This window comes from Oncorhynchus keta, chromosome 10 (assembly GCF_023373465.1).
Source record: "Oncorhynchus keta strain PuntledgeMale-10-30-2019 chromosome 10, Oket_V2, whole genome shotgun sequence".
NCBI lineage: Eukaryota > Metazoa > Chordata > Actinopteri > Salmoniformes > Salmonidae > Oncorhynchus > Oncorhynchus keta.
Window position 1 is genome coordinate 15,047,332 of NC_068430.1, and position 24,130 is coordinate 15,071,461.

The following is a 24,130-nucleotide window of genomic DNA, read 5'->3' on the forward strand; positions in this document are numbered from 1 at the left end:
TCTGACCTACAGAACCCATAAGGCCAACCTCATCTAGCATATAAATCATTGTGGTAATCTTCTCACCTTGAGGACCTCCATCTTGAGGCCGCTGTCTGAGGAGGGTCCATCAGGCATCTGCAGGGCCAGAATGAACGCCTCAGTGAACTGCTGCACCACAGGGAAGATCAGGGCCTTGGCTGCTCCCTTCTCCAGCTCCTCTATCGCACAGATCAGGTTGGCACAGGTGGAGAAGATCTCCACGGCTCTGGAGCGGGTACGGATGCTGTAGATCTCCATCATGGAGAAGATCTTGTACATCTCAGGCAGGATCACTGGAGCCACCAGAGGCATCTGAGTGTCTGTCACCTCACGGGTAAACTCTGTGAGAAAAAGCCAGAAGAATTATGTGAATACACTGAGATCCATGCATACAAACAGTTAAGAGTGGGAACGGCGCACAGGAAAAGGGGTCCATTTGGGATGTGCGTGTACCTGTGAGGACCCTCATTGCCCCATGCACTGCGTTGACGTCGCCACTGACCAGCATGTCCATGAGGATGGTGAAGAGCTGAGGCCAGGCCTCGGGCCAGTCCCAGTGGGCAATGGCCGACACAGCATATGCCACACTGGACCGCACCTTACTGATGGACTCCCTCAGGCCTCCTGGCAACAGCTCCCTGATGGCTGCCTTGGCCTGGAGAGGAGAAAGAGAGATTTTAGGCAGCATCAGTGGTTTTGTAACCCCTCTTTCTCAAAATATTTTCAAATAGTCAGCCATCAAAAATGATACATTTTGTTTAGTTGGAAGAACGACGTGTTGCTTTGCTTACCCGGTCTGTGGTCTCTGGGGGTCTGAACTTCTCAGATAGGGAACACCAGTGGGTCTCCACATACTGCTTAAGGATGACTGAGGCCAACTGGACAAAACACACACACACGTATAATTGATTGATATAGTAGAGTAAAGGAGATAAAGAGATGTGGTCTCACATACACAATAGACATAGAATTAGAGCGCAAGAATACTTCTAGAGATAGAATAGAAGAACAATAGAAGAAGAATGACAGTTTCTGCTTACTAACCTGACGAATGGCCAGAGCTCCCCGAGGGTCCACAGTTAGCTCCGCCAGGTGGACTCCAAACTCTTCCAACACAAATGGAGCAACAACAACATAGTGGACAGATCATCAAAAACACATCAATCATCAGATCACATTAGCCTCACATGACGTGCAATATCGGAAACTATGACGGGCATGCAAGGAAAAAAATGTCAGAAATATTCTTATGATTGGATTTATGACTTTGATTTGAAGAAAAAAAAAAGGAAAATATCACATTTAGTGCTGAGTGATTATTGATTTGAGGTCAGATTAATTATATTAAACACGGTTTTCAATTGTTATTATTATTATTATATATATTTTTTACATTAAGTGCACTACGCATGGTGGGTTGAATGCTGTAACTGAATAAAACCATTACTAAAAGTCCCATGATGGTAGTGACTGCCCATTACTGCTTATCACTTATTAACCATAATTTATTCACATTTACTTCAATAAAATATTTCAGTTGTTATGGTCATTTGTTCGACAACTATTATTTCATTCCAAGTGATCATCTCTACAGAGATGCTGCCTGACAAAATCACTGTATCAAAGTAAATAAGGCATACTTTTATGACTGCTGAATACCAACTATCAATCACTTAGATCATGTATTTTCAGGTAGAGATACTGCGAAGCAACTGCTCTCTATCACACGTTCTTCTCTCCGGCTCCATGCTCCACACAGACCGGACAAGTAGGCGTGCAATGGATTATGGTAATTGTAGTTAATTACCAAGTTATGCCCTAAACTATGTAAAATATTGGCCTGTTGGAAACTCCAACTCCCTACTACATCGCACAGTTTGGGCTTGATCTGATTTATCTCTACAGAGACTGCACATTGAGGAAAAAACAATGAAAAGGAATTTAAATAATTGAACAGTCGGCCAATTTGTTGTTTAAAAACTGAAATTTTGGGGGGGGGGTTAATTGCTCAGCACTTACATCGATTAAGCATTTACAACAAGCACCGTCTCTTCCCACCCAAAAACTCTTCCAATCTGCTTTAGGCTAGTCAGTGAGACTCAGAACCTCATCCCTACAATGTGCCACGCTCTATCCCAGCTTTAACTGAGAGTGACATCAGAGTCCAAGAGACAATGTTAGTGCTGACAGCTCTAGCTATACATAGAGTACCTCCCTCAGAAAGAGGCCTGCCGGGCCCATTCTTGCTTCTGTGACACTACAGTGGATCCCGACAGACAGCCTGCACAATCAGCCTTTTTGTCATGCTGGAGGAACGCCACAGACAAAGGCACTGTACACACTGTCCCTATATTCACCCCTCACTGTACTTTGGATTAGTGGCAAACTGATTTTGGGTAGCTAGCTAGTTACTACACTTTGCTATATAGCTAGGTATAGCTAGAGCCATGTATTTAGAATTGGGCCAATGCGCTTTCTGCATTATGATGATGCATATACATGACACTTCAACATTCTATGACAGCCATGTTAGCTCCCAATTAACATTACATGGGGAATATTTAAACAATGGTATGGAACTGAAGGTCTAGAATTATAACTATATATGGTAGCTATAATTCATTAAACATGCATTGGGTAAAAGGGCGTGTGCAGTATTTGACAGATGGAAAATTAATTTATTCAAAGGGGAACAAGGAACAATACGTTGTTGTTAAAACAAGTTGTCAAAACCACTGATGATGTCCGCACAGGGTTAGTTATACAAATATTTAATGTCAGTGTACAAAGGCTTGAAGCAGCAAGGCGGGAATACTACGGAATCATATTCGCGGGAAAACGTGACATTCTAAATCGAATGGTTGCTATAGCGACCCTAAAACGATTTGAGCTTTGATTATAGATTCATCAACACTATGTTCTTCTGTAATTACAAGTGGAACGCAAGGCCCGAGATAACATTACACAAGTAATTTGGTAACTAGCTAGCTAACGTTAACTAAGAAACGTCTTATCTGCTGTATACGGTCAGCCCATCTAGCTTGCTAGCTCTTTGTATTAGTCAAATTGCCATTTTCATTTCAGGCAGTGTCTTCTTGATTGAATTGGTCCACCACATGTGTTGACATACTTCACAGAAAATGGAATCAAAAAGCTGCTAAGTTTAACAAGCAAGCAAGGATTATGGAGGTAGAGTGCGCTTCACACACACATGGTTTTTCTGTCAGCTAACTAGCTAGCTGCTAACTAGCTAGTTGGAATAAGTTAGCTAGCTGGATTAATTTGCGCCACTTGCTAGCCAATTGAATAGGAGAGAACATCTTAACTAGTTAGTTAGCTACATATTCTGTTTTATCATAGCGAGCGAACGTTAACAGTATTAAGTAACATGACAGAAATTGTGTTGTATGCTGTGGCTGGCTGGCTAGCTAGAATGTATCTTTCCGTAAAGGCCCATATGCATGGAAGTTATCATGCCATTCCACTCTCTTCATCAGCTGGTCTCGCAATGCTAGCATCCATGCTTACCCTCTGTCACTTCCAACACTTTTATTTGCTCCTCCGCGGCTGCTCGCACTTCTTGAACCGGGGACAGGATAGCCGTCAACGTCTCAATCAGGGCTTCTTTAAGTCCTTGCTGAACCGGTCCATCAGCCGAAGCCGACCCAGGACCTGCTGCACTCATGCCTGCCATGTTTTCACACACACAGCCTGAGCAAATCAGTATCTCGTCTGCAACATTGGAAAAAGTACTTCCGGGTCACGTAATTTCTGAAACGTTCCAAATAAAAGTCCCTAAGTAATAGTAGAATATGTTCAACCTATATTTATTCGTGATGTATGTAAAATAATTGTCTAAACAGTAACAATGATTCATATTTGTTAATATTTAAGTGACATTTGCATTAAATCTGGGTTTTAAAACATGTTCCAATATAAAAAACAAAATGCCTCCAATGCAATTGATTCCTTGTGCCAATGTAAAAGAAGGGTAGGGAGCAGTAGGGTCTGTAGAATATTTATATGGTGTCATTTCATGAGGCTCTGAACAATAATGAGTGTTGCTGGCCTTTTACTGTGGTCAAACAGCTTAAAATGGGGTGCCTGGGCACTATACGGTACAAATATAGCACTGTACAGGAAAAACAATTCTTTGTGCCAATGTAAAAGTGGGGCGGGGAAGATCTCAGTAGGGTCTGTAGAATCGCAGTGGAGAGGGTCAAAAGCTTCAAGTTCCTCTGTGTGCACATCACTGATGACCTGAAATGGTCCCTTCACACAAACAGTGTGGTGAAGGCGCAGCAGCGTCTCTTCAACCTCAGGAGGCTGAAGAAATTTGGCTAAGCCACCAGAGCCACGACCTGTTAACCCTGCTAACCATCTAGAAGGAGGAGACAGTACAGGTGCATCAAAGCTGGGACCGAGAGACTGATAAACAGTATTTATCTCCAGGCCATCAGACTGTTAAACACTCACAATTAGCCGGCCTCCGCCCAATGCCCTGCCCTGAACCTTAGTAACTGTTACTAGCCGACTACCACTACCCTGCACCTTAGATACTGCTTTGTCCTTTGTACATAGAGTCATTGAATACTGGTCACTTTCATAATGTTTACATACAGTGGGGCAAAAAAGTATTTAGTCAGCCACCAATTGTACAAGTTCTCCCACTTAAAAAGATGAGAAAGGCCTGTAATTTTCATCATAGGTACACTTCAACTATGGCAGACAAAATGAGAAAATCCAGAAAATCACATTGTAGGATTTTTTATGAATTTATTGGCAAATTATGGTGGAAAATAAGTATTTGGTCAATAACAAAATTCTATGTTATATACCCTTTGTTGGCAATCACAGAGGTCAAACGTTTTCTGTAAGTCTTCACAAGGTTTCCACACACTGTTGCTGGTATTTCATCCATGCAGATCTCCTCTCGAGCAGTGATGTTTTGGGGCTGTTGCTGGGCAGCACAGACTTTCAACTCCCTCCAAAGATTTTCTATGGGGTTGAGATCTGGAGACTGGCTAGGCCACTCCAGGACCTTGAAATGCTTCTTACGAAGCCACTCCTTCGTTGCCTGGGCGGTGGGTTTGATCATTGTCATGCTGAAAGACCCAGCCACGTTTCATCTTCAATGCCCTTGCTGATGGAAGGAGGTTTTCACTTAAAATCTCACGATACATGGCCCCATTCATTCTTTCCTTTACACGGATCAGTCGTCCTGGTCCCTTTGCAGAAAACAGCCCCCCTTCACAGTAGGTATGGTGTTCTTTGGATGCAACTCAGCATTCTTTGTCCTCCAAACATGACGAGTTGAGTTTTTACCAAAAAGTTATATTTTGGTTTCATACAGACCATATGACATTCTCCCAATCTTCTTCTGGATCATCCAAATGCTCTATAGCAAACTTCAGACGGGCCTGGACATGTACTGGCTTAAGCAGGGGGACACGTCTGACACTGCAGGATTTGAGTCCCTGGCGGCGTAGTGTGTTATTGATGGTAGGCTTTGTTACTTTGGTCCCTGCTCTCTGCAGGTCATTCACTAGGTCCCCCTGTGTGGTTCTGGATTTTTGCTCACCGTTCTTGTGATCATTTTGACCCCACGGGGTGAGATCTTGCGTGGAGCCCCAGATCGAGGGAGATTATCAGTGATCTTGTATGTCTTCCATTTCCTAATAGTTGCTCCCACAGTTGATTTCTTCAAACCAAGCTGCTTACCTATTGCAGATTCAGTCTTCCCTGCCTGGTACAGGTCTACAATTTTGTTTCTGGTGTCCTTTGACAGCTCTTTGGTCTTGGCCATAGTGGAGTTTGGAGTGTGACTGTTTGAGGTTGTGGACAGGTGTCTTTTATACTGATAACAAGTTCAAACAGGTGCCATTAATACAGGTAACGAGTGGAGGACAGAGGAGCCTCTTAAAGAAGAAGTAGAGCTAGAGAGCTAGAAATCTTGCTTGTTTGTAGGTGACCAAATACTTATTTTCCACCATCATTTGCAAATAAATTCATAAAAAATCCTACAATGTGATTTTCTGGATTTTTTTTCTCATTTTGTCTGTCAAAGTTGAAGTGTACCTATGATGAAAATTACAGGCCTCTCATATTTTTAAGTGGGAGATCTTGCACAATTGGTGGCTGACTAAATACTTTTTTTGCCCCACTGCACTGTATTCTAGTCATGGCTCATCTTAGATAACTACTGCTTTACACACCTTTTTTATTCATATACTGTCCATACTGTCTATATATACTGAACAAAAATATAAACGCATCATGTACAGTGTTGGTCCCATGTTCCATGAGTTGAAATAAAAGATGCCAGAAATGTTCCATATGCACAAAAATGTTGTGCAGAAATGTGCTTTTACATCCCTGTTCGGGAGCATTTCTCCTTTGCCAAGATGATCCATCCACCTGACAGATGTGACATTTCAAGAAGCTGATTAAACAGCATGATCATTACACAGGTGCACCTTGTGCTGGGGACAATAAAAGGTCACTCTAAAATGTGCAGTTTTGTCACACAACACAATGCCACAGACGTCTCAAGTTTTGAAGGAGCATGCAATTAGCATCCTAACTAATTTAATGTTAATTTCTCTCCCATAAACTGCCTCCAATGTCGTTAAAGAGAATTTGGCAGTATGTCCAACTGGCCTCACAACCACAGACCACGTGTAACCACGTCAGCCCAGGACCTCCACATCCGCCTTCTTCGCCTGCGAGATCTTCGGAGACCAGCCACCCGGACAGCTGATGAAACTGAGGAGTATTTCTGTCTGTAATAAAGCACTTTCGTGGGAATAAAAACATATTCTGATTGACTGGGTCTGGCTCCCAATTGGGTGGGCCTATGCCCCCCCAGGCCCACCCATGGCTGCGCCCCTGCCCAGTCATGCGAAACCTATAAATTAGGGCCTAATTCATTTATTTCTGTTGACTGATTTCCTCCTATGAACTGTAACTCAGTAACATCGTTGAAATTGTTGCTTGTTTCGTTTTTAAAAAAAATCAGTATAAACATTTACTTATATACCGTACTCTTAAGATTGCGCCTTCTGATATTTCTTAATTTCTTTCTTTTCACCTTTGGATTATGTTAGTATTATTTGTATTGTTTTCTTGGTATTATTACTGCACCGTTGGAGCTATAAACACAAGCATTTCGCTGCACCTGAGATAATGCCCGCAATTCTGTGTACACAACCAATAAACTTTTCTTTGATTGGGTGTCATTTCATTGGGCTCTGAATAATACAAAGTGTTGCTGGGTATTTAGACCTAAGTCCCACATTAAATAATACCATATATAAATCCCACTGACCCTATGCCACTTTTACATCAGCACATATTATAATTCTCTCTATAAGCCATTGTGTAATTTGTAGGCCTACAGGGTATTGAATTGGGACCAATAGAATGGTTGGAGTAGAAAGTGCTGCTGGGAATTCAGACCAGTACAAGATCAGTTGGGTCTGTAGAAGGTTTTAATTTACTCAACGTGTGCCACCTTATCTTATATAAAGTAGTAATTATCTTTAGTTTAAAATTTTGTAACATAATTGTTCAATTATACACTATGCAAAGCTGCAAAAAAATGACTGATTTCGTATCGTACACATAGCGTTTTACTGCATCATTTTTATTTTGAAGGCTAAATCAGAAAACCGGAAATGTTAATGTTGTTGCAGGAACACTAATGTTGCTGCCGTGACGCTAACCCTGGGCAGCACGCTACAGTCACCTGGGAGGATGAAACACCCGTGAAGCGCGCCAATGCATGGACAATTCTTATCAGTGGTGTAAAGTACTTTAGTAAAAATACTTTAAAGTACTACTTATGTCATTTTTTGGGGGTATCTGTACTTTCTTTACTTTACCATTTATATTTTTGACAACTTTCACTTTACCACATTTCCTAAAGAAAATAATGTACTTTTTACTCCATACATCTTCCCTGACACCCAAAAGTACTCGTTACATTTTGAATGCTTGGCAGGACAGGAAAATTGTCAAATTCACGCACTTATCGAGAGAACATCAAGTATTGCCTCTGATCTGGCGGACTCACTAAATACACATGCTTCGTTAGTCAATTATTTCTCAGTGTTGAAGTGTGCCCCTGGCTGTCCGTAAATAATTTTTAAAAAACAAGAAAATTGTGCTGTCTGTCTGGTTTGCTGAATATAAGAAATTTGAAATTATTCATACTTTCACTTTTAGTACTTAAATATATTTTAGCAATTACATTTACTTTTGATACTTACGTATATTTACAACTAAATACTTTCGACTTTTACTCAAGTAGTATTTTACTGGGTGACTTCCACTTTTACTTGATTCATTTCCTATCAAGGTATCTATACTTTTACTGAAGTATGACAATTGGGTACTTTTCCCACCACTGGTTCTTATTATACCGCAGTCACAGAATTTCTAAACCCAGAGGGGCAACATCGCGAGACTTCCGGGAACGCTTACGAAACAGACCACACGGGTTTGGAGTTTGAGAAGTCAATGACAGAAGTGAACAATTCGTCCTTGGTTGTTAATTTTCTCGAAATCTAAAGGCACAACCTAGATTCGAGACAATGTCTTAAGTAGTTGAACATATTAATCCAACCTCGTGAAAATGACAAACTGACACGTTTTATTTTTCGTAAAAACAGCTGTCGAAAGACTACCTTCGATTTGAAGGCATGCACATGCGCAGTTCGGCGCGAGAGACCTTTTGACGTATTTCGTCGCATGAGCCTTGCTTGCCAACATCGCCATGACATCGCCTACAAGTGTGATCGGGGATTACTATTGGAGAATCAGTTTTAGCCTATCTTCATAGTGTACCAAATATTTGTATAACTAACTCAAGATAGACCAGAGACAGAGCCTGTCGTTTCCAGTGGGAGCATAAAAATCATAGTGGGCAGAAGAAGCAAGGAGGTGGCAGAGCCAAGCACGAGTTAGCGAGATCCTATTGGCGCGTTCTAGCATAATTTGCATATTTCTGTTTGGGAACGACGACTCTGTGAAGTGCGCGTGTGCAAGAACTAAATTCGCCCTTGCAATGCTTCGAAAGAACGCTTTTTTGTATGACTTTGGCACAGGGTAAAGTCTACCAAACTTAGTCCACTCTATTCATAACAGACTCTTGTTTTGGAAACGGAAAACTGTATTGAGATTAAATGTTTCATTGATGAGAGAATTTGCAGAAAGTCTGCCAAAATCCATCTCGCTCCATCCTCTCGTCTCATCACACCGGATGCTTCACATTTATACATCCGGTGAAATATCTAATTGTGACAGTAAGGTCTTTGTGACTGTTTTCTAACTGTACTGTCTTTGACTCAGTGGCATGGACGGCGATGGCAGGACTTCGAAATAATTCTTTACACATTACCTGGAATGAATGTCAATAGTTTAAAATCCATCCATCTCGTTCATCTGCATTAATCTGAACACAGGTGAACATATTGTGTTGGTTACCTGCCTTGTGCCTACCTGGTATTTGCTGTGACCTCTACATTTCTTTGAAATCAGTGTAGATGAAGAAAAGGAGACCCGGAAATGAAGTCTCTTTAGATGCAATCTTGGCCTAGTAATGCAATACTATTCAGCTGGTCAAATCTCTGTGATATTCTTTGTTTAATCCTTTGTTTAATCTTTGTAATTACCAGGCAAGTAATAAGACTACTTTAATCTTCCACAGAGTTACGTTTTAAAAGTTATAATAAGTCAGGCTACTGAATAACTGCCCAGTTCCATCTTATGAAACTGTGGCAACATGCAAGGTTTGCAGATCCTGTTTTGAAGCTGACAGCTGATTGGACAAACAGATGATAACTGCCTCACACCATTGATGATCATCTATACAACATTAATTCCGGAGAGAGCCTTAGTCTCAGAGACGGTCCAAAATTAACCGCTCACCACTAGCCCTTCTAGGTTTGCAGAACTAAAATAATTGAATAAGTGTAAGTGATGTAACCAGGAAGCTCCCTGCTCAGCGTTCAACACCATAGTGCCCTCCAAGCTCGTCACAAAGCTTGGGACCCTGGGACTGAACACCTCCCTCTGCAACTGGATCCTGTACTTCCTGACTGGCCAACCGTGGGTGTTGAGAATAGGCAACAACACCTCTGCCATGCTGACCTTCAACATGGAGGCTCCGCAGAGTTGTGTACTCCTCCTGTACTCCTTTTTCCCCCCCACAAGTGTGTGGCCACACACACGACTCCAACTCCATCAAGTTTGCTGACGACACGATGGTGGTAGGCCTGATCACCAACAGCGACGAGACAGCCTACGGGGCGAAGGTCAGAGAACTGTCAGGACAACATTCTCTCCCTCAACGTCATGATGACCAAGGAGCTGATCGTGGACTACAGGAAACGGTTGTTGATCTGCACCATTGTATCACCATCTGATATGGCAACTGCACCACCTGCAACTGGAAAGCTCTACACAGGGTGGTGCGGACCACCCAGCGCATCACTGTGGGGCTATCTCCCATCCATCCATCCAGGACATACATGCCAGGCGATGTCTGAGAAAGGCCCCAAAAATAGCCAAAGACTCCAACCACCCAAGACATGGACAGTTCTCCATGCTCTTGTCCGGCAGGAGGTACCGGTGCATCAAGGCTCAGACAAAACAGACTATCCCCTGGCGTTAAGACTGTTAAATGTTGCGGGGTGGCAGGTAGCCTAGTGGTTAGTGTGTTGAACTAATAACCGAAAGGTTGCAAGATCGAATCCGTGAGCTAACGAGGTAAAAATCTGTCGTTCTACCCCTGAACAAGGAAGTTAACCCACTGTTCCTAGGCTGTCATTGAAAATGAGAATTTGTCTTAACTGACTTGCCTAGTTAAATAAAGGTTAATGAAAAATGGCTAATGTCTTTACACACTCAGACAACCTACACTGCTGCTAAAATGTTTATTGGGTTCTGTGTGGCTCAGCTGGTAGAGCATGGTGCTTGCAATGCCAAGGTTGTGGGTACAATTCCCACAGGGGACCAGTATGAAAATGTATGCAAGTTGCTACTGTAAGTTGCTCTGGAAAAGAGTGTAGACTAAAATGTGATTAGATGTATTATTCCAATACGCTGCTGTCCATTGATTGCCATTACGAATAGCATTTATCCAGCTACTGGTCACTATTACTCCTGTTTACATGTATATTGCATATTACCATTGGATTTGAAATGATAAATTATACATACATTAATGTGGATGATACCATGATTACGGATAATGCTGAATGAATCATGAATAATGACGAGTGAGCAAGATAGTGGCATAAATTCACTTTGTGGAATACACGTATGTGGACACTCCTTCAAATTAGTGGCTTCGGCTAATTCAGCCACCTGTTGCTGACAGGCGTATAAAATTGAGCTCACAGCCATGCAATCTCCATAGATAACATTGGCTGTAGAATGGCCGTAATGAAGAGCTCAGTGACTTTCAACTTGGTACCGTGCTAAGATTCCACCTTAACAAGTCAGTTTGTCAAATTTCTGCCCTGCTAGAACTGTCATGATCAACTGTAAATGCTCCTATTGTGGAATGCAAACGTTTCGGAGCAACAATGGCTCCACCGCGAAGTAGTAGGCCACACAAGCTCACAGAATGGGAGAGCAGTGCTGAAGAGCGTAAAAATCGTCTGTCGTTGACTGCAACACTCACAGTTCCAAACTTACTCTGGAAGCAACGTTAGCACAATAACTGTTTGTCGGGAGCTTCATGAAATGGGTTTCCATGGCTGAGCAGCCACACACAAGCCTAAGATCACCATGCGCAATGCCAAGCATCGGCTGGAGTGGCGTAAAGCTTGCCGCTAAACGCATTCTCTGGAGTGATGAATCACACTTCAGCATCTGGCAGTCCAACAAACAACAATCTGAGTTTGGCAGATGCCAGGAGAACGCTACCTGCCTGAATGCATAGTGCTAACTGTAAAGTTTGGTGGAGGAATAATGGTCTGGGGCTGTTTTTCATGGTTCAGGCTAGGCCCCTTAGTTCCAGTGAAGGGAAATCTTAACGCTACAACATACAATGACATTCTAGACGATTCTGTGCTTCCAACTTTGTGGCAACAGTTTGGGCAAGGCCCTTTCCTGTTTCAGCATGACAATAGCAAAAAGCGAGGTCCATACAGAAATGGTTTGTCGAGATTGGTGTTGAAGAACTTCACTGGCCTGCACAGAGCCCTGACCTCAACCCCATTGAACACCTTTGGAATGAATTGGATGCTCGACTGCAAGCCAGGCCTAATCGCCCAACATTAGTGCCTGACCTCACTAATGCTCGTGGCTGATTGGAAGCAAGTCCGTGCAGCAATGTTCCAACATCTAAGTGGAAAGCCTTTCCAGAAAAATGGAGGCTGTTGTAGCAGCAAAGGGGGACCAACTCCATATTAATGCCCATGATTTTCGAATGAGATGGTCCACGAGCAGGTGTCCACATAACCATTTCTGTATGGACCTCGCTTTTTGCTATTGTCATGCTGAAACAGGAAAGGGCCTTGCCCAAACAGGACAACAACCACCCGAGCCACTGCCTGTTCACCCCACTATCATCCAGAAGGCGAGGTCAGTACAGGTGCATCAAAGCTGGGACCGAGAGACTGAAAAACAGCTTCTATCTCACGGCCATCAGACTGTTAAATAGCCACCACTAACATTGAGTGGTTGTTGCCAACACACTGACTCAACTCCAGCCACTTTAATAATGGGAATTGATGGGAAATTATGTAAAATATATCACTAGCCACTTTAAACAATGCTACCTAATATAATGTTTAATAATAATAATAATAATATATGCCATTTAGCAGACGCTTTTATCCAAAGCGACTTACAGTCATGTTTACATACCCTACATTATCCATCTCATATGTATACGTATATACTGTACTCTATATCATCTACTGCATCTTTATGTAATACATGTATCACTAGCCACTTTAACTTTGCCACTTTATATACATATGAGATGAGTATGTAAACACTGTACTCGATACCACCTACTGCATCTTGCCTGTGCCGCTCTGTACCATCACTCATTCATATATCTTTATGTACATATTCTTTATCCCCTTACACTTGTGTGTATAAAACAGTCATTTTGGAATTGTTAGTTAGATTACTTGTTGGTTATTACTGCATTGTCGGAACTAGAAGCACAAGCATTTCGCTACACTCGCATTAACATCTGCTAACCATGTGTATGTGACAAATAAAATTTGATTTGATACGAGATGGCCAAAAGTGTATAATTTACCCCCCTCCAAAATGCTACCCTCTCCTGTTATTGTAATGGTGAGAGGTTAGCATGTCTCGGGGGTATGATATTTGTGTGTCCGTAACTTTCTTACCCATCATTATTCACGATTAATTCAGGATTATCAGTAATCATAGTAGCATCCACATTAATGTAAGTGTTTAGAAACATATTCTATTCTTATTTACAATAAAAGTTACTCCAAAAGGACACAATACATTATTTACCACTAATTTCTGAAACTCAACAAACAGCAAATGCATCCAACAAATTTCACAAGCTTGGTGTAGTCATTGTGTGCTATGAATATGGGACCAAATATTTAACTTTTTACTACACATCTATGTGAATTTGACTCAATACTTCTGGTCCCCTGGGGGGGTAGACTATGTACAAAAAGTGCTGTAGATTCTAAACGGTTGACCCAATATGGGTGAAAATACCCTCGAATCAAAGCTGACAGTCTGCACTTTAACCATAGTCATTGTTCGTATAATTTCAAAAGAGCCAAAACAAAAACAGAAGTGTCACAATTCTTTTGGAGCTCACTGTTCATCCACTTTTTTTTTTTTTTTTTACACATATAAACCCACCTCATCCACTCCAGTAAGGTACTGGCACTGACCTGTATATACAGTGCATTCGGAAAGTATTCAGAACTCTTGACTTTTTCCACATTTTGTTACGTTATATTCTCAAATTGTTAAATCGTTTTCCCCCCTAATCAATCTACACACAATACCCCATAATGACAAAGCAAAAACAGGTTTTTAGAATTTTTTGCAAATGTATTAAAAACAAAACACTGAAATACTACATTTACATAAGTATTCAGACCCTTTAGTCAGTACTTTGTTGAAGCACCTTTGGCAGCGATTACAGCCTCGAGTCTTGGGAATGACGCTACAGAGTTTCTCCCATTCTTCTCTGCAGATCCTTTCAAGCTTTGTCAGGTTGGATGGAGAGTGTTGCAGCACAGCTATTTTCAGGTCAGATGTTCGATCAGGTTCTGGCTGGGCCACTCAAGGACATTCAGAGACTTGTCCCGAAGCCACTCCTGCATTGTCTTGGCAGTGTACTGAGGGTCGTTGTCCTGTTGGAAGGTCAACCTTCGCCCCAGTCTGAGGTCCTGAGCACCCGAGAGCAGGTTTTCATCAAGCATCTCTGTACTTTGCTCTGTTCATCTTTCACTCGATCCCGTCTCCCAGTCCCTGCCACTGAAAAACATCCCCACAGCATAATGCTGCCACCACCATGCTTCACCTTAGGGATGGTGCCAGATTCCCTCCAGATGTGACGCTTGACATTCAGGCTAAAGAGTTTCATCAGACCAGAGAATCTTGTTTCTCATGGTCTGAGAGTCCTTTAGGAGCCTTTTAGCAAACTCCAAGCGGGCTGTCATGTGCCTTTTACTGAGGAGTGGCTTCTGTCTGGCCATTACCATATAGGCCTGATTGCTGGAGTCCTGCAGAGATGGTTGTCCTTCTGGAAGGTTCTCCCATCTCCACAGAGGAACTCTGGGACTCTATCAGAGCTCACCTCCCTGACCAAGACCCTTCACCACCGTTTGCTCAGTTTGGCCAAGTGGCCAGCTCTAGGAAGTCTTGGTGGTTCCAAATCTCTTCCATTTAAGAATGATGGAGGCCACTGTTTTCTTGGGGACCTTCAATGCTGCAGAAATGTTTTGGTACCCTTCCCCAGATCTGTGCCTCGACACAATCGTATCTCAAAGCTATACGGACAATTCCTTCAACCTCACGGCTTGGTTTTTGCTCTGACGTGCACTGTCAACTGTGGGACCTTATATAGACAGGTGTGTGCCTTTCCAAATCATGTCCAATCAATTGAATTTACCACAGGTGGACTCCAATCAAGTTGTATATACAGCTCAAGGATGATCAATGGAAATAGGATGCACCTGAGCTCAATTTCAAGTCTCATAGCAAAGGGTCTGAATACTTGTGTCAATAAGGTATCGGTTTTTTATTTGTAATACATTTTCAATAATGTCTAAAAAAAACTGTTTTCACGTCGTCATTATGGGTCATTGTGCGTAGATCAATGACAAATGTTTTACTTCATCCATTTTAGAACAAAGTTGTAACGTAACAAAATGTGGGCAAAGTCATGGGGTCTGAATACTTTCCAAATGCACTGTACTTGCATTCTCGTGTTCTTTAATTCTCATCATAGTTCTTGTGTGGCTTTTATTCTAACTTTCATTTTTTATTCTATTTTTTCTATGATTATCACTGCATTGTTAGGAAAGAGCTCTCAAGGTAAGAATTTCACTGTACACCTGTTGTTTCCTGTGTGCACGTGGCAAACGTTGAAACTTGAACTCATGATCTATCCAGTTGTTGTACCCGAACAAAGCCTCCCATCCCGTGTGTGTGTGTGTGTTTTACTCAGACAGTGTAACACTCTGCTTTTACAGCTGTAATTTAAGTCTTTGTACAAAATGTACAAGAAGTGTTAGACACATGGAAAAGCAACATACATTGAAAACACTCAATGTAAAAATAAAAAAAGCCAGGTGTTTTTTGGTGCTAAAATTACACTCACTTATTGCTGCAGCGAGTTGGGCTAGGAAAACACAGGAGACATCAACATAACTATACTAAATTAACGAAATGGCTGAAATCTGGTTTCCCACAACTGTCACAGTACCACCATTTGAAAAAGGCAAGGGCTATGCCTCAAGAGTGAGGCTTAGTGTACTCTCATGTTCAAATCTGGCAAAAGTTGACAAATAAATACATAAATACTACTATGCATTTGTAAATCACAGAGCCATGGCAGAGCATAGTCATATGGCTGAATGTGTACTGTCATTTTCTGTAGTACAGAGAGGGTCATCTTGGTTGTCACCTGGTAGTAGGGCAAGGCTGCAGAAATAGAAGAGGCTCAGTCTGGTGAATATGGACATGACAGAAAATGGTAGCTTCGAAAAATAAATGGTACTCAGCCTCTGCCAAGGCAGAACTAAAAATGAACCAAACACTAATACATTTTTTCTTATTTTTTTAAGCAAAAATAATTAGGTTTATGTAGAAACAAGCGATGTTTTGCATTTGGATAGTATCCTCTCCTTTAAAAGAGTTAAAGCTTAAAAAAAAGAAATACAAATTAGTATAAACTCCTCCCATTACACCCAGATTAAATGTAGGCCGATGTTGGTGACAAAAAACGAAGAAAACCTGGGGAGAGCTCACAATGGAAATACTATAGATAATAACATACATATAAAATATACAACCTGAAATATATTTTATATATATTAAATTGTGTTAGGGTTAAATATATTTTACTTCAAATCATTAGGGTGGGATGTCTGCTAATTTTCCTTCTTAAATTCTATTATATATAAAATCATAGGAAAGTAAAACAAAACAAATTAATCAACGGATAAACAAATGTGGGAAAATGGTAACTAAGCAACAGATGGCAGCCTCGTCCCCTCACCCCACCCCTACCCAGGGTGCACCAGCACGGGGGGGGGCTAAGGCCTGCCTAGCTGTACAGCGCAGTGAAACATACCTTACATCTTAGCTCATTTTATACGTACAGTCGTGATCAAGGCACAGGGATCTTCTACAAGTAATTTTTTGTTCAATAAAGTTGTACAAAATAATACATTTTACAGTCTGTACAAGAATAATAGTCCAGCAGTAAAATAAAGACCGACAGACTGAATGCTCGGAGGCTGGGAGACAGGAGAGGTGGCAGGGATGTGTAGGTGGCAGGGACAGGGATGTGTAGAGGTAAGTGATGAGGGCAGGACTCTCTCTGTGTGTGTGTGCATGTCATGTCTGTCCTTTGCTCCTTCAACTTTTTATTTCCGTGTGTTGTGGTTATTCTTTCCTTGTTAAATAAAGTCGGTCTACAATCCTCAGGTGTGAAAATGGTTCCGTGTTTTGTGAGCTGGAGTCTGGTAGCAGCGGGAAGGGAGGGAGAAGGGAGGGGGAAGGGAGGGAGAAGGGAGGGAGAAGGAGAATAGACGGGGTGATTTGGGAAGTAGGAAACAGGGTTAAATGGTGCACAAAGGCAGATCACACACACAGTGTACACCAACACACAACATGGGGAACTAACAAACTTAAAAGTTGACTTGTGTTATTACAGGAATATATCATATTTATATATAAATATCTATATATATATATATATATATATATATATATATATATATATATATATATAAATATATATATAAATATCTATATATATATATATATATATATATAAATATCTATATATATATATATAGCTTGTATTTTTTTGCACTGCATGACGTTCACTGTATACATGAATTCATGTATTATATGTCGAGATTCTCCTCATTGATTCCAGAAAAGCAAGTCATGTGACAGTCTTGTGTCCGAGTCACACTCAGTTCTACATGCATCCATCCATCCCCAGGCAGAACGTGCTCACAACCCGCTTCTTTATTGGTTACATTCCTCCATTTTTCCTTCCCAGAGCAGTCTTCAGTGTACTGTACATACTGCATCTCTCGAGGACATCTCTGCCAGAGTAACTGAAGACTGTGTGTGTGTGTGTGTGTGTGTGTGTGTGTGTGTGTGTGTGTGTGTGTGTGTGTGTGTGTGTGTGTGTGTGTGTGTGTGTGAGGAATATTTCCAAGTAGAAGAATGAATGTGAGACACTGAAAATGAGAGGGTTTCCTTGCGTTTGTTTTTGAGAGCGAGAGTGCACGAGGAAAAAAGCCACGGATTGCACATTGCAGTCCTGAGCACAGTTTCAAAGTGCAGTGGCGCGTTCAGCAGTCCTGGTTTGTTACAGGTACAGTACTGTGTTTAGGAGTCTGTTGGCTTGTTACAGGTACAGTACTGTATTTAGGAGTCTGTTGGCTTGTTACAGGTACAGTACTGTGTTTAGGAGTCTGTTGGCTTGTTACAGGTACAGTACTGTGTTTAGGAGTCTGTTGGCTTGTTACAGGTACAGTACTGTGTTTAGGAGTCTGTTGGCTTGTTACAGGTACAGTACTGTGTTTAGGAGTCTGTTGGCTTGTTACAGGTACAGTACTGTGTTTAGGAGTCTGTTGGCTTGTTACAGGTACAGTACAGTGTTTAGGAGTCTGTTGGCTGCACTGTCACTTTCTTACTTTGAAACACAACGTCCCCAGGAGAAGGTGTTTGTTTTTCAGGATGGAAGGGGAGGGCTGGTTGAGTGACGAGGGGACTAACTGATCAAGGATAGGCAGAACACTGGGAGTCTCTCCTCCCACTCACATCACAAGAGCTCATATTGTCGTAGGTGCATCCTCTGAATGATATCTCGACAGTCATTAAAGACACGCCGGATGTTTTCAGTGTCCACTGCGCAGGTGAAATGGGGGTAACAATAGTGCCTTCCATCTCCGCTGGCTGTGCTGATCCTCTGAAAAGGTCACACAGAAGAGAAGGGATTCATTATCACATATGGTTGTGTGCATATTGGCCTGACTTCTATACACATTTGGTGCTACTACAGTCTCATAATATGCTTGGTTTCTTACACAAAAAGGTAAACAAAAAAGTGACTAGACATTAATGAATGTACCAGAAACTCATCACGTATGAAGTACTTTGCCCTTGTGACACGAGGATCCTCCCCAGGCTCTGGTGTTGCTGGTTGGGAAGGACAGAGACATCAAACCCAGTGGACATCAGTTATATACCAGCATCTGTTTAATCTGTTTAATCACTGTATACCAGACATTTTTCATTTCCATCAGTAAAATAATCCATGTTAACAAGATTCATTCTTGACCAGAGAAGAGTTCGCAAAGTGTTCCGAAGTGTTCAAAGTTATATTATTACAATTGTTACATTTACAGATAAACTTGAAACGTTGCCAGTCTTGAATAGTTCCAGTAGAGAGTTACTGTTTCCCTTACCATCATCTGGTGTAGTGTAGCGCCCAAACTCTGGGAAGTACTCTTCAATTTTAGATTTCCCCGCAAGCACCTTCTCTGCTAGCAGATCCTGTTTGTTCAGGAAGAGGATGACAGAAATGGTCCGCAGCCACCTGAGGAGAGAAACAACAACAAAGGGAGTTGAAGTGGATGTATTCAAATCAATGACATTTTAAATTAGCATAAAAAGGTCAACAATCCATATCGGCAACTGCTGTGGTTGGGAATCACACAAAACAACAGTATGTCAAGGACAGGAGTGGCTTTGTAAGTGGGAGAGAACTGAAAGTGGTAGAGGCCAGAGAGGTCTTGCCTGTTGTTCCAGATGTTCTTGAAGAGGTTGAGGGCCTCCTGCAGTCGGTTGGTCTGATTGTCTTCCCGGATCACCATGTTGTAGCTGCTACTGGCTACCACAAAGATAATGGCTGTCACATCTGGAGGGACAGACAGACCACCACTGGGTTAGACATGATACTGGACATGGATGTGAAGGTGGATGTATCACATGCCATTTGCTTATACACTAATTGGAGGTAGAAATGCAACAGCATTAGATGGTGCAGAGACCTTACCATTAAAACACTGAATCCACTTTCGGCGTTCATCCCTCTGACCTCCAACATCAAACATACTGGTAGAGGAGAAAAGACAATGAGAGTTACTTACTGCCCAATACATCCACTGATAACACGTAGTAGAAACACAGAGGGATCAACAGTTAACTAGGGTATTCATCTTGAAGAAAAATGGCTGCCATTTCAAACTCACTGAAAATTCACTTTGTCTACTTGGAATCTTGTCTCAAAAATCCCCGAAGTCAGTACTCTGCATCTCAACAGGTCCTGATCAGTAGGAGAGTAGTCACTCTGCTTCACAATTTCAATCTTTTCTAGAAAGCTGTAAAAGAGGATTACACATTTATTGACAGATATTAAAGGACACAATGTGATATTTATAGAGTATATTGTGCATACAACTGACAGAAATACATAATTAGTACTATACCCAAATGGACAATACTCGAAGAAATATAACAATATTCTCCATTCATGAGAGACAGATGACTGAAACCCACACAGTACCCAGAATTACCAAACATCAGCCTACCAACTCTGAAACATTCTCAAACCAGAACTATTGTCAAATACCAAAACCTCACTGGGTGCTGCATTTGAGACATTAGATTTATGGTATCTGCCTGTGAATTCAGCCAACTACATGTTTCACCATACATTTCCTGTCAAACTAATCAGACCGTAAACATTCTCGAGATGGCACTAGCTAGCGGTCATTCTGCCACTTGGCAAATTCCATACCAGGCAGATTGAGACTCAGGGAGGGAGTCTTTCGTCTCCAACCAGTAAAGCAAAAAGATAACACTTCCACAACCGACCAGCAGAGGGGTGTATTTATTCTCCACAGCCAGATCAGAGGTTTGCAGTGTGAGTCACCAGCCGCTTGCTCTGTCAGACACTGTAGTTACTGGAGCTGCTGCTGTAGTAGTAATAGTGAGGGGGGGGGGACTCTGTAAATGTTATATGCATATAGTTGAACCATTAAATATGTCTACGTTGAATTTAGAAAGCTTTAGACTGATGTGACTTGTTGTGGCCAGCCAGCAGACGGATCGGATCCGCCCCTCCCTCTTTTTCTACATGTGAACCTGTACCCTAAGTGTGGACTGCCATCATTGGTCCAGTCTACTGGGCAGAATGGTGTGACAAGCCCAAACTCACACCATGGTCATAGGCTACACATTTCAATATCAGAGAGGTATTGTGTGTTGTGTCGTCCCAACAGTCAAATACAATGACTGCCGTCTGAAATCAAGGTAAAACAGCTCAATTCCACAGTGAAGTGCAGTGATTCAGGGCATTACTGAAGATCCCCATGGAGACCAATAAACTTTGATTTGATTGGAGACTAGATGTAGGAATGTGAGGTCTGGTAACCCATCTCATGTCCAGAACCCCAACATGGACAATCAGTGTGCTGCCTGGCTGCCTCTCAGGGAAGAGGTATATAACCCTCTGATATAACTAGGAATGTGACACACTGGTGTGAAATGTGACCAGAGGCCTGCAGGTCACACACAGAGAGAGGAGGGGGCTGGCTGGCTGGCTGGCTGGCAGGCAGGCAGGCAGGCAGGCAGGCAGGCAGGCAGGCAGGCAGGCAGGCAGGCAGGCAGGCAGGCAGGCAGGCAGACAGGCAGACAGGCAGGCAGGCAGGCATTCACATAGACAGACATGCTTCATGCTCACACACGCACTCGTGCGCAGAGCCAGCTAGCTACCACCTCCCTCTTGGGGCTGAGTGGCAAGGCTGTTCTCATACAACAACTGCTCTGATGTGCCCACGGATCCAGTCCAAATACACATCTCAATTTAAGAATTTCTCCCTATTAATAGAGTTAGTCCTATAATAACCCTTCCCCAGTAGTCAGACTAAATAATGATGTAGAAACACTAACCTGGTGTGCTTTTATTGGTGGCAGACTGACGTGTTTTTATATTTTCTTTAACTAGTTTGGTGATCTCAAAAGTATTTCTTGGATATAGTCTGTGTCCATTTGTCCAGCACTGGTAAATGGAAATTTAACTTACCACCCTAGCCTTTGAGATTTCCAGTAATGTCAGTATATTTAACTTTATATTTAACTTGATGTAACAATAGCCTAAGTTTAATAACAGAGACATGTGCTACAAAGCAGGCTACAATGTGGCATAACTTAATAGCTCTGGGGCATAGCTCCAAAAATCTTAAAAAACAACACTAACACACACTGAATCATGTGAATTATATAACAATGATTATTTGTTTACATTTTCCACCAAAGAAAATATATGGGATCTACTGATGCCAACCGATAACATTGTACAGTCAAATTGTTAATGGGTCAAGTTCAGCTCATTAAACTAAAACCCCGTAAAATACATCATTTAAAAAAGGTCAGAATTTTGAGGCATTGTCCTCTCACGATTTTCTATTTTCAACAAAACATTAAAACACATTCTGGTTTGTACAAAATGGGTTTAGTACAAAATGGGTTTGCTTATTGTTGGTTAAGAGTCCTAATCATTTTTTTACTTCCGATGAAAGACGTGTAAGGAGCATTTCTAAAGGTTTCCCTACATCTCATAATGTCATCCACTGCATATCTGGACTTGTTTCTCAGCCGTCCCCCAGCCTGTAACTGATCCACCACACATTATTGTTCGAGAAAAGACAACTCCGAGCCAGCCTTTCCAATAGATAATAATATTCCACTGCACGCGAGCAGTGTCATGGCAGTGTTTGCTAGCTGAGCACATGCGCAGAAAGAGACATGTGACCATGTCTAGATGCTAGATCAGGAACAGAGAGTGGACCTGGAACATACATGGATACATTGATACAGAGATTAACCATGCAAGTCTACCATGCAAGTCTACAAGTTTTGTAATACATTTGAAACGTGGCTTAATACATATTCCTAGAATATGAATGTCCTGATCCTAATCTTTACAAAAATGTTCATTACAGATTGTAAATAGTATGATAATTTAACCCATTACATTGGATCATCATTATTATAACTACATTAAATATATTATTGCAAACCACCCACTATTTCACTATCCCTAACATCCCTCCGTATTTAAAGACACACACACACACACACACACACACACACACACACACACACACACACACACACACACACACACACACACACACACACACACACACACACACACACACACACACACACACACACACACACACACACACACACACACAAGACGCTCTGGCACAGAAGAGAGGGAGAAAGGGAGAAAAGAGAGAGAAGACATTACAGAGCAGCTCCAAAAATAGCCCTGGCGCCCTGGCCTCCAGCTTGGTTGTTATGGTGACAGAACCACAGGCGCTATAAATAGACTATCAGCTCCAAATCTTTAGTGACTGGAGTGAGGCCAGAGAGAGGGAGAGACAGACACAGAAGAGACAGAGAGAGAGAGAGAGACACAGAAGAGAGAGACAGAGAGAGAGAGAGAGACAGAGAGAGAGAGACAGAGAGAGAGAGAGAGACACAGAAGAGAGAGACACAGAAGAGAGAGACACAGAGAGAGACAGAGACAGAGAGAGAGAGAGACACAGAAGAGAGAGAGACACAGAGAGAGAGAGACAGAGAGAGAGAGAGACACAGAAGAGAGAGAGAGAGAGAGAGACACAGAAGAGAGAGACACAGAGAGAGAGAGACAGAGACACAGAGAGAGACACAGAGAGAGAGAGACAGGAGAGAGAGAGAGACACAGAGAGAGAGAGACAGAGAGAGAGAGACACAGGAGAGAGAGAGACAGAGAGAGAGAGAGAGACACAGAGAGAGAGAAGAGAGACAGAGACAGAGAGAGAGACACAGAAGAGAGAGAGACAGAGAGAGAGAGAGAGAGACAGAGAAGAGAGAGACACAGAGACACAGAAGAGAGAGAGAGAGAGAGAGACACAGAAGAGAGAGAGAGAGAGAGAGAGACACAGAAGAGAGAGAGACAGAGAGAGAGAGAGACACAGAAGAGAGAGAGACAGAAGAGAGAGAGACACAGAAGAGAGAGAGACAGAGAGACAGAGACAGAGACAGAGACAGAGAGAGAGAGAGAGAGAGAGGCAGGGAAAGAAGAAAATAGGGGGAGGGAAACATGGAGAGAGACCAGCAAAGGGAGGGTGAGAGCCCCCCCCCCCCCAAAAAAAGGGCTGTTGAGCATAGAATGCTGGAAGTAGAGTGGGGAAAGCGGTGACAGGCTCTAAACAGCAGAGCATTCTAGAAATAACAACTGTCTGGCAACACGGCCTCTAAACAGGAGAGCATTCTAGAAATAACAACTGTCTGGCAACACGGCCTCTAAACAGGAGAGCATTCTAGAAATAACAAC

The 24,130-nt window shown here is 42.2% G+C and overlaps 1 protein-coding gene, 1 long non-coding RNA gene and 1 pseudogene across 2 annotated transcripts in view; 1 reads left to right on the forward strand and 2 right to left on the reverse strand.

Annotated features, from left to right (window-relative positions):
* Window positions 1-3,765, reverse strand: part of LOC118388263 (importin-9) — a 29,637-nt gene extending 25,872 nt beyond the window's left edge. The window contains exons 1-5 of the mRNA XM_035777126.2: window positions 3,550-3,765; window positions 1,066-1,127; window positions 813-899; window positions 475-676; window positions 67-362 (exon numbers count right to left, since the gene is read on the reverse strand). Of these exons, the coding sequence (XP_035633019.1) occupies window positions 67-362; window positions 475-676; window positions 813-899; window positions 1,066-1,127; window positions 3,550-3,715 (813 nt within the window). The 5' untranslated portion in view covers window positions 3,716-3,765. The remainder of the gene's footprint in view (window positions 1-66; window positions 363-474; window positions 677-812; window positions 900-1,065; window positions 1,128-3,549) is intronic.
* A 5,008-nt stretch (window positions 3,766-8,773) lies between these two features.
* LOC127932131 (uncharacterized) lies at window positions 8,774-10,911 on the forward strand. Its single transcript, XR_008144169.1, has 2 exons — window positions 8,774-9,485; window positions 9,731-10,911. It is a non-coding gene; the product is annotated as an uncharacterized LOC127932131 (long non-coding RNA).
* A 6,945-nt stretch (window positions 10,912-17,856) lies between these two features.
* The window catches only part of LOC118388264 (guanine nucleotide-binding protein G(s) subunit alpha-like), a 43,936-nt pseudogene continuing 37,662 nt past the window's right edge, over window positions 17,857-24,130 (reverse strand).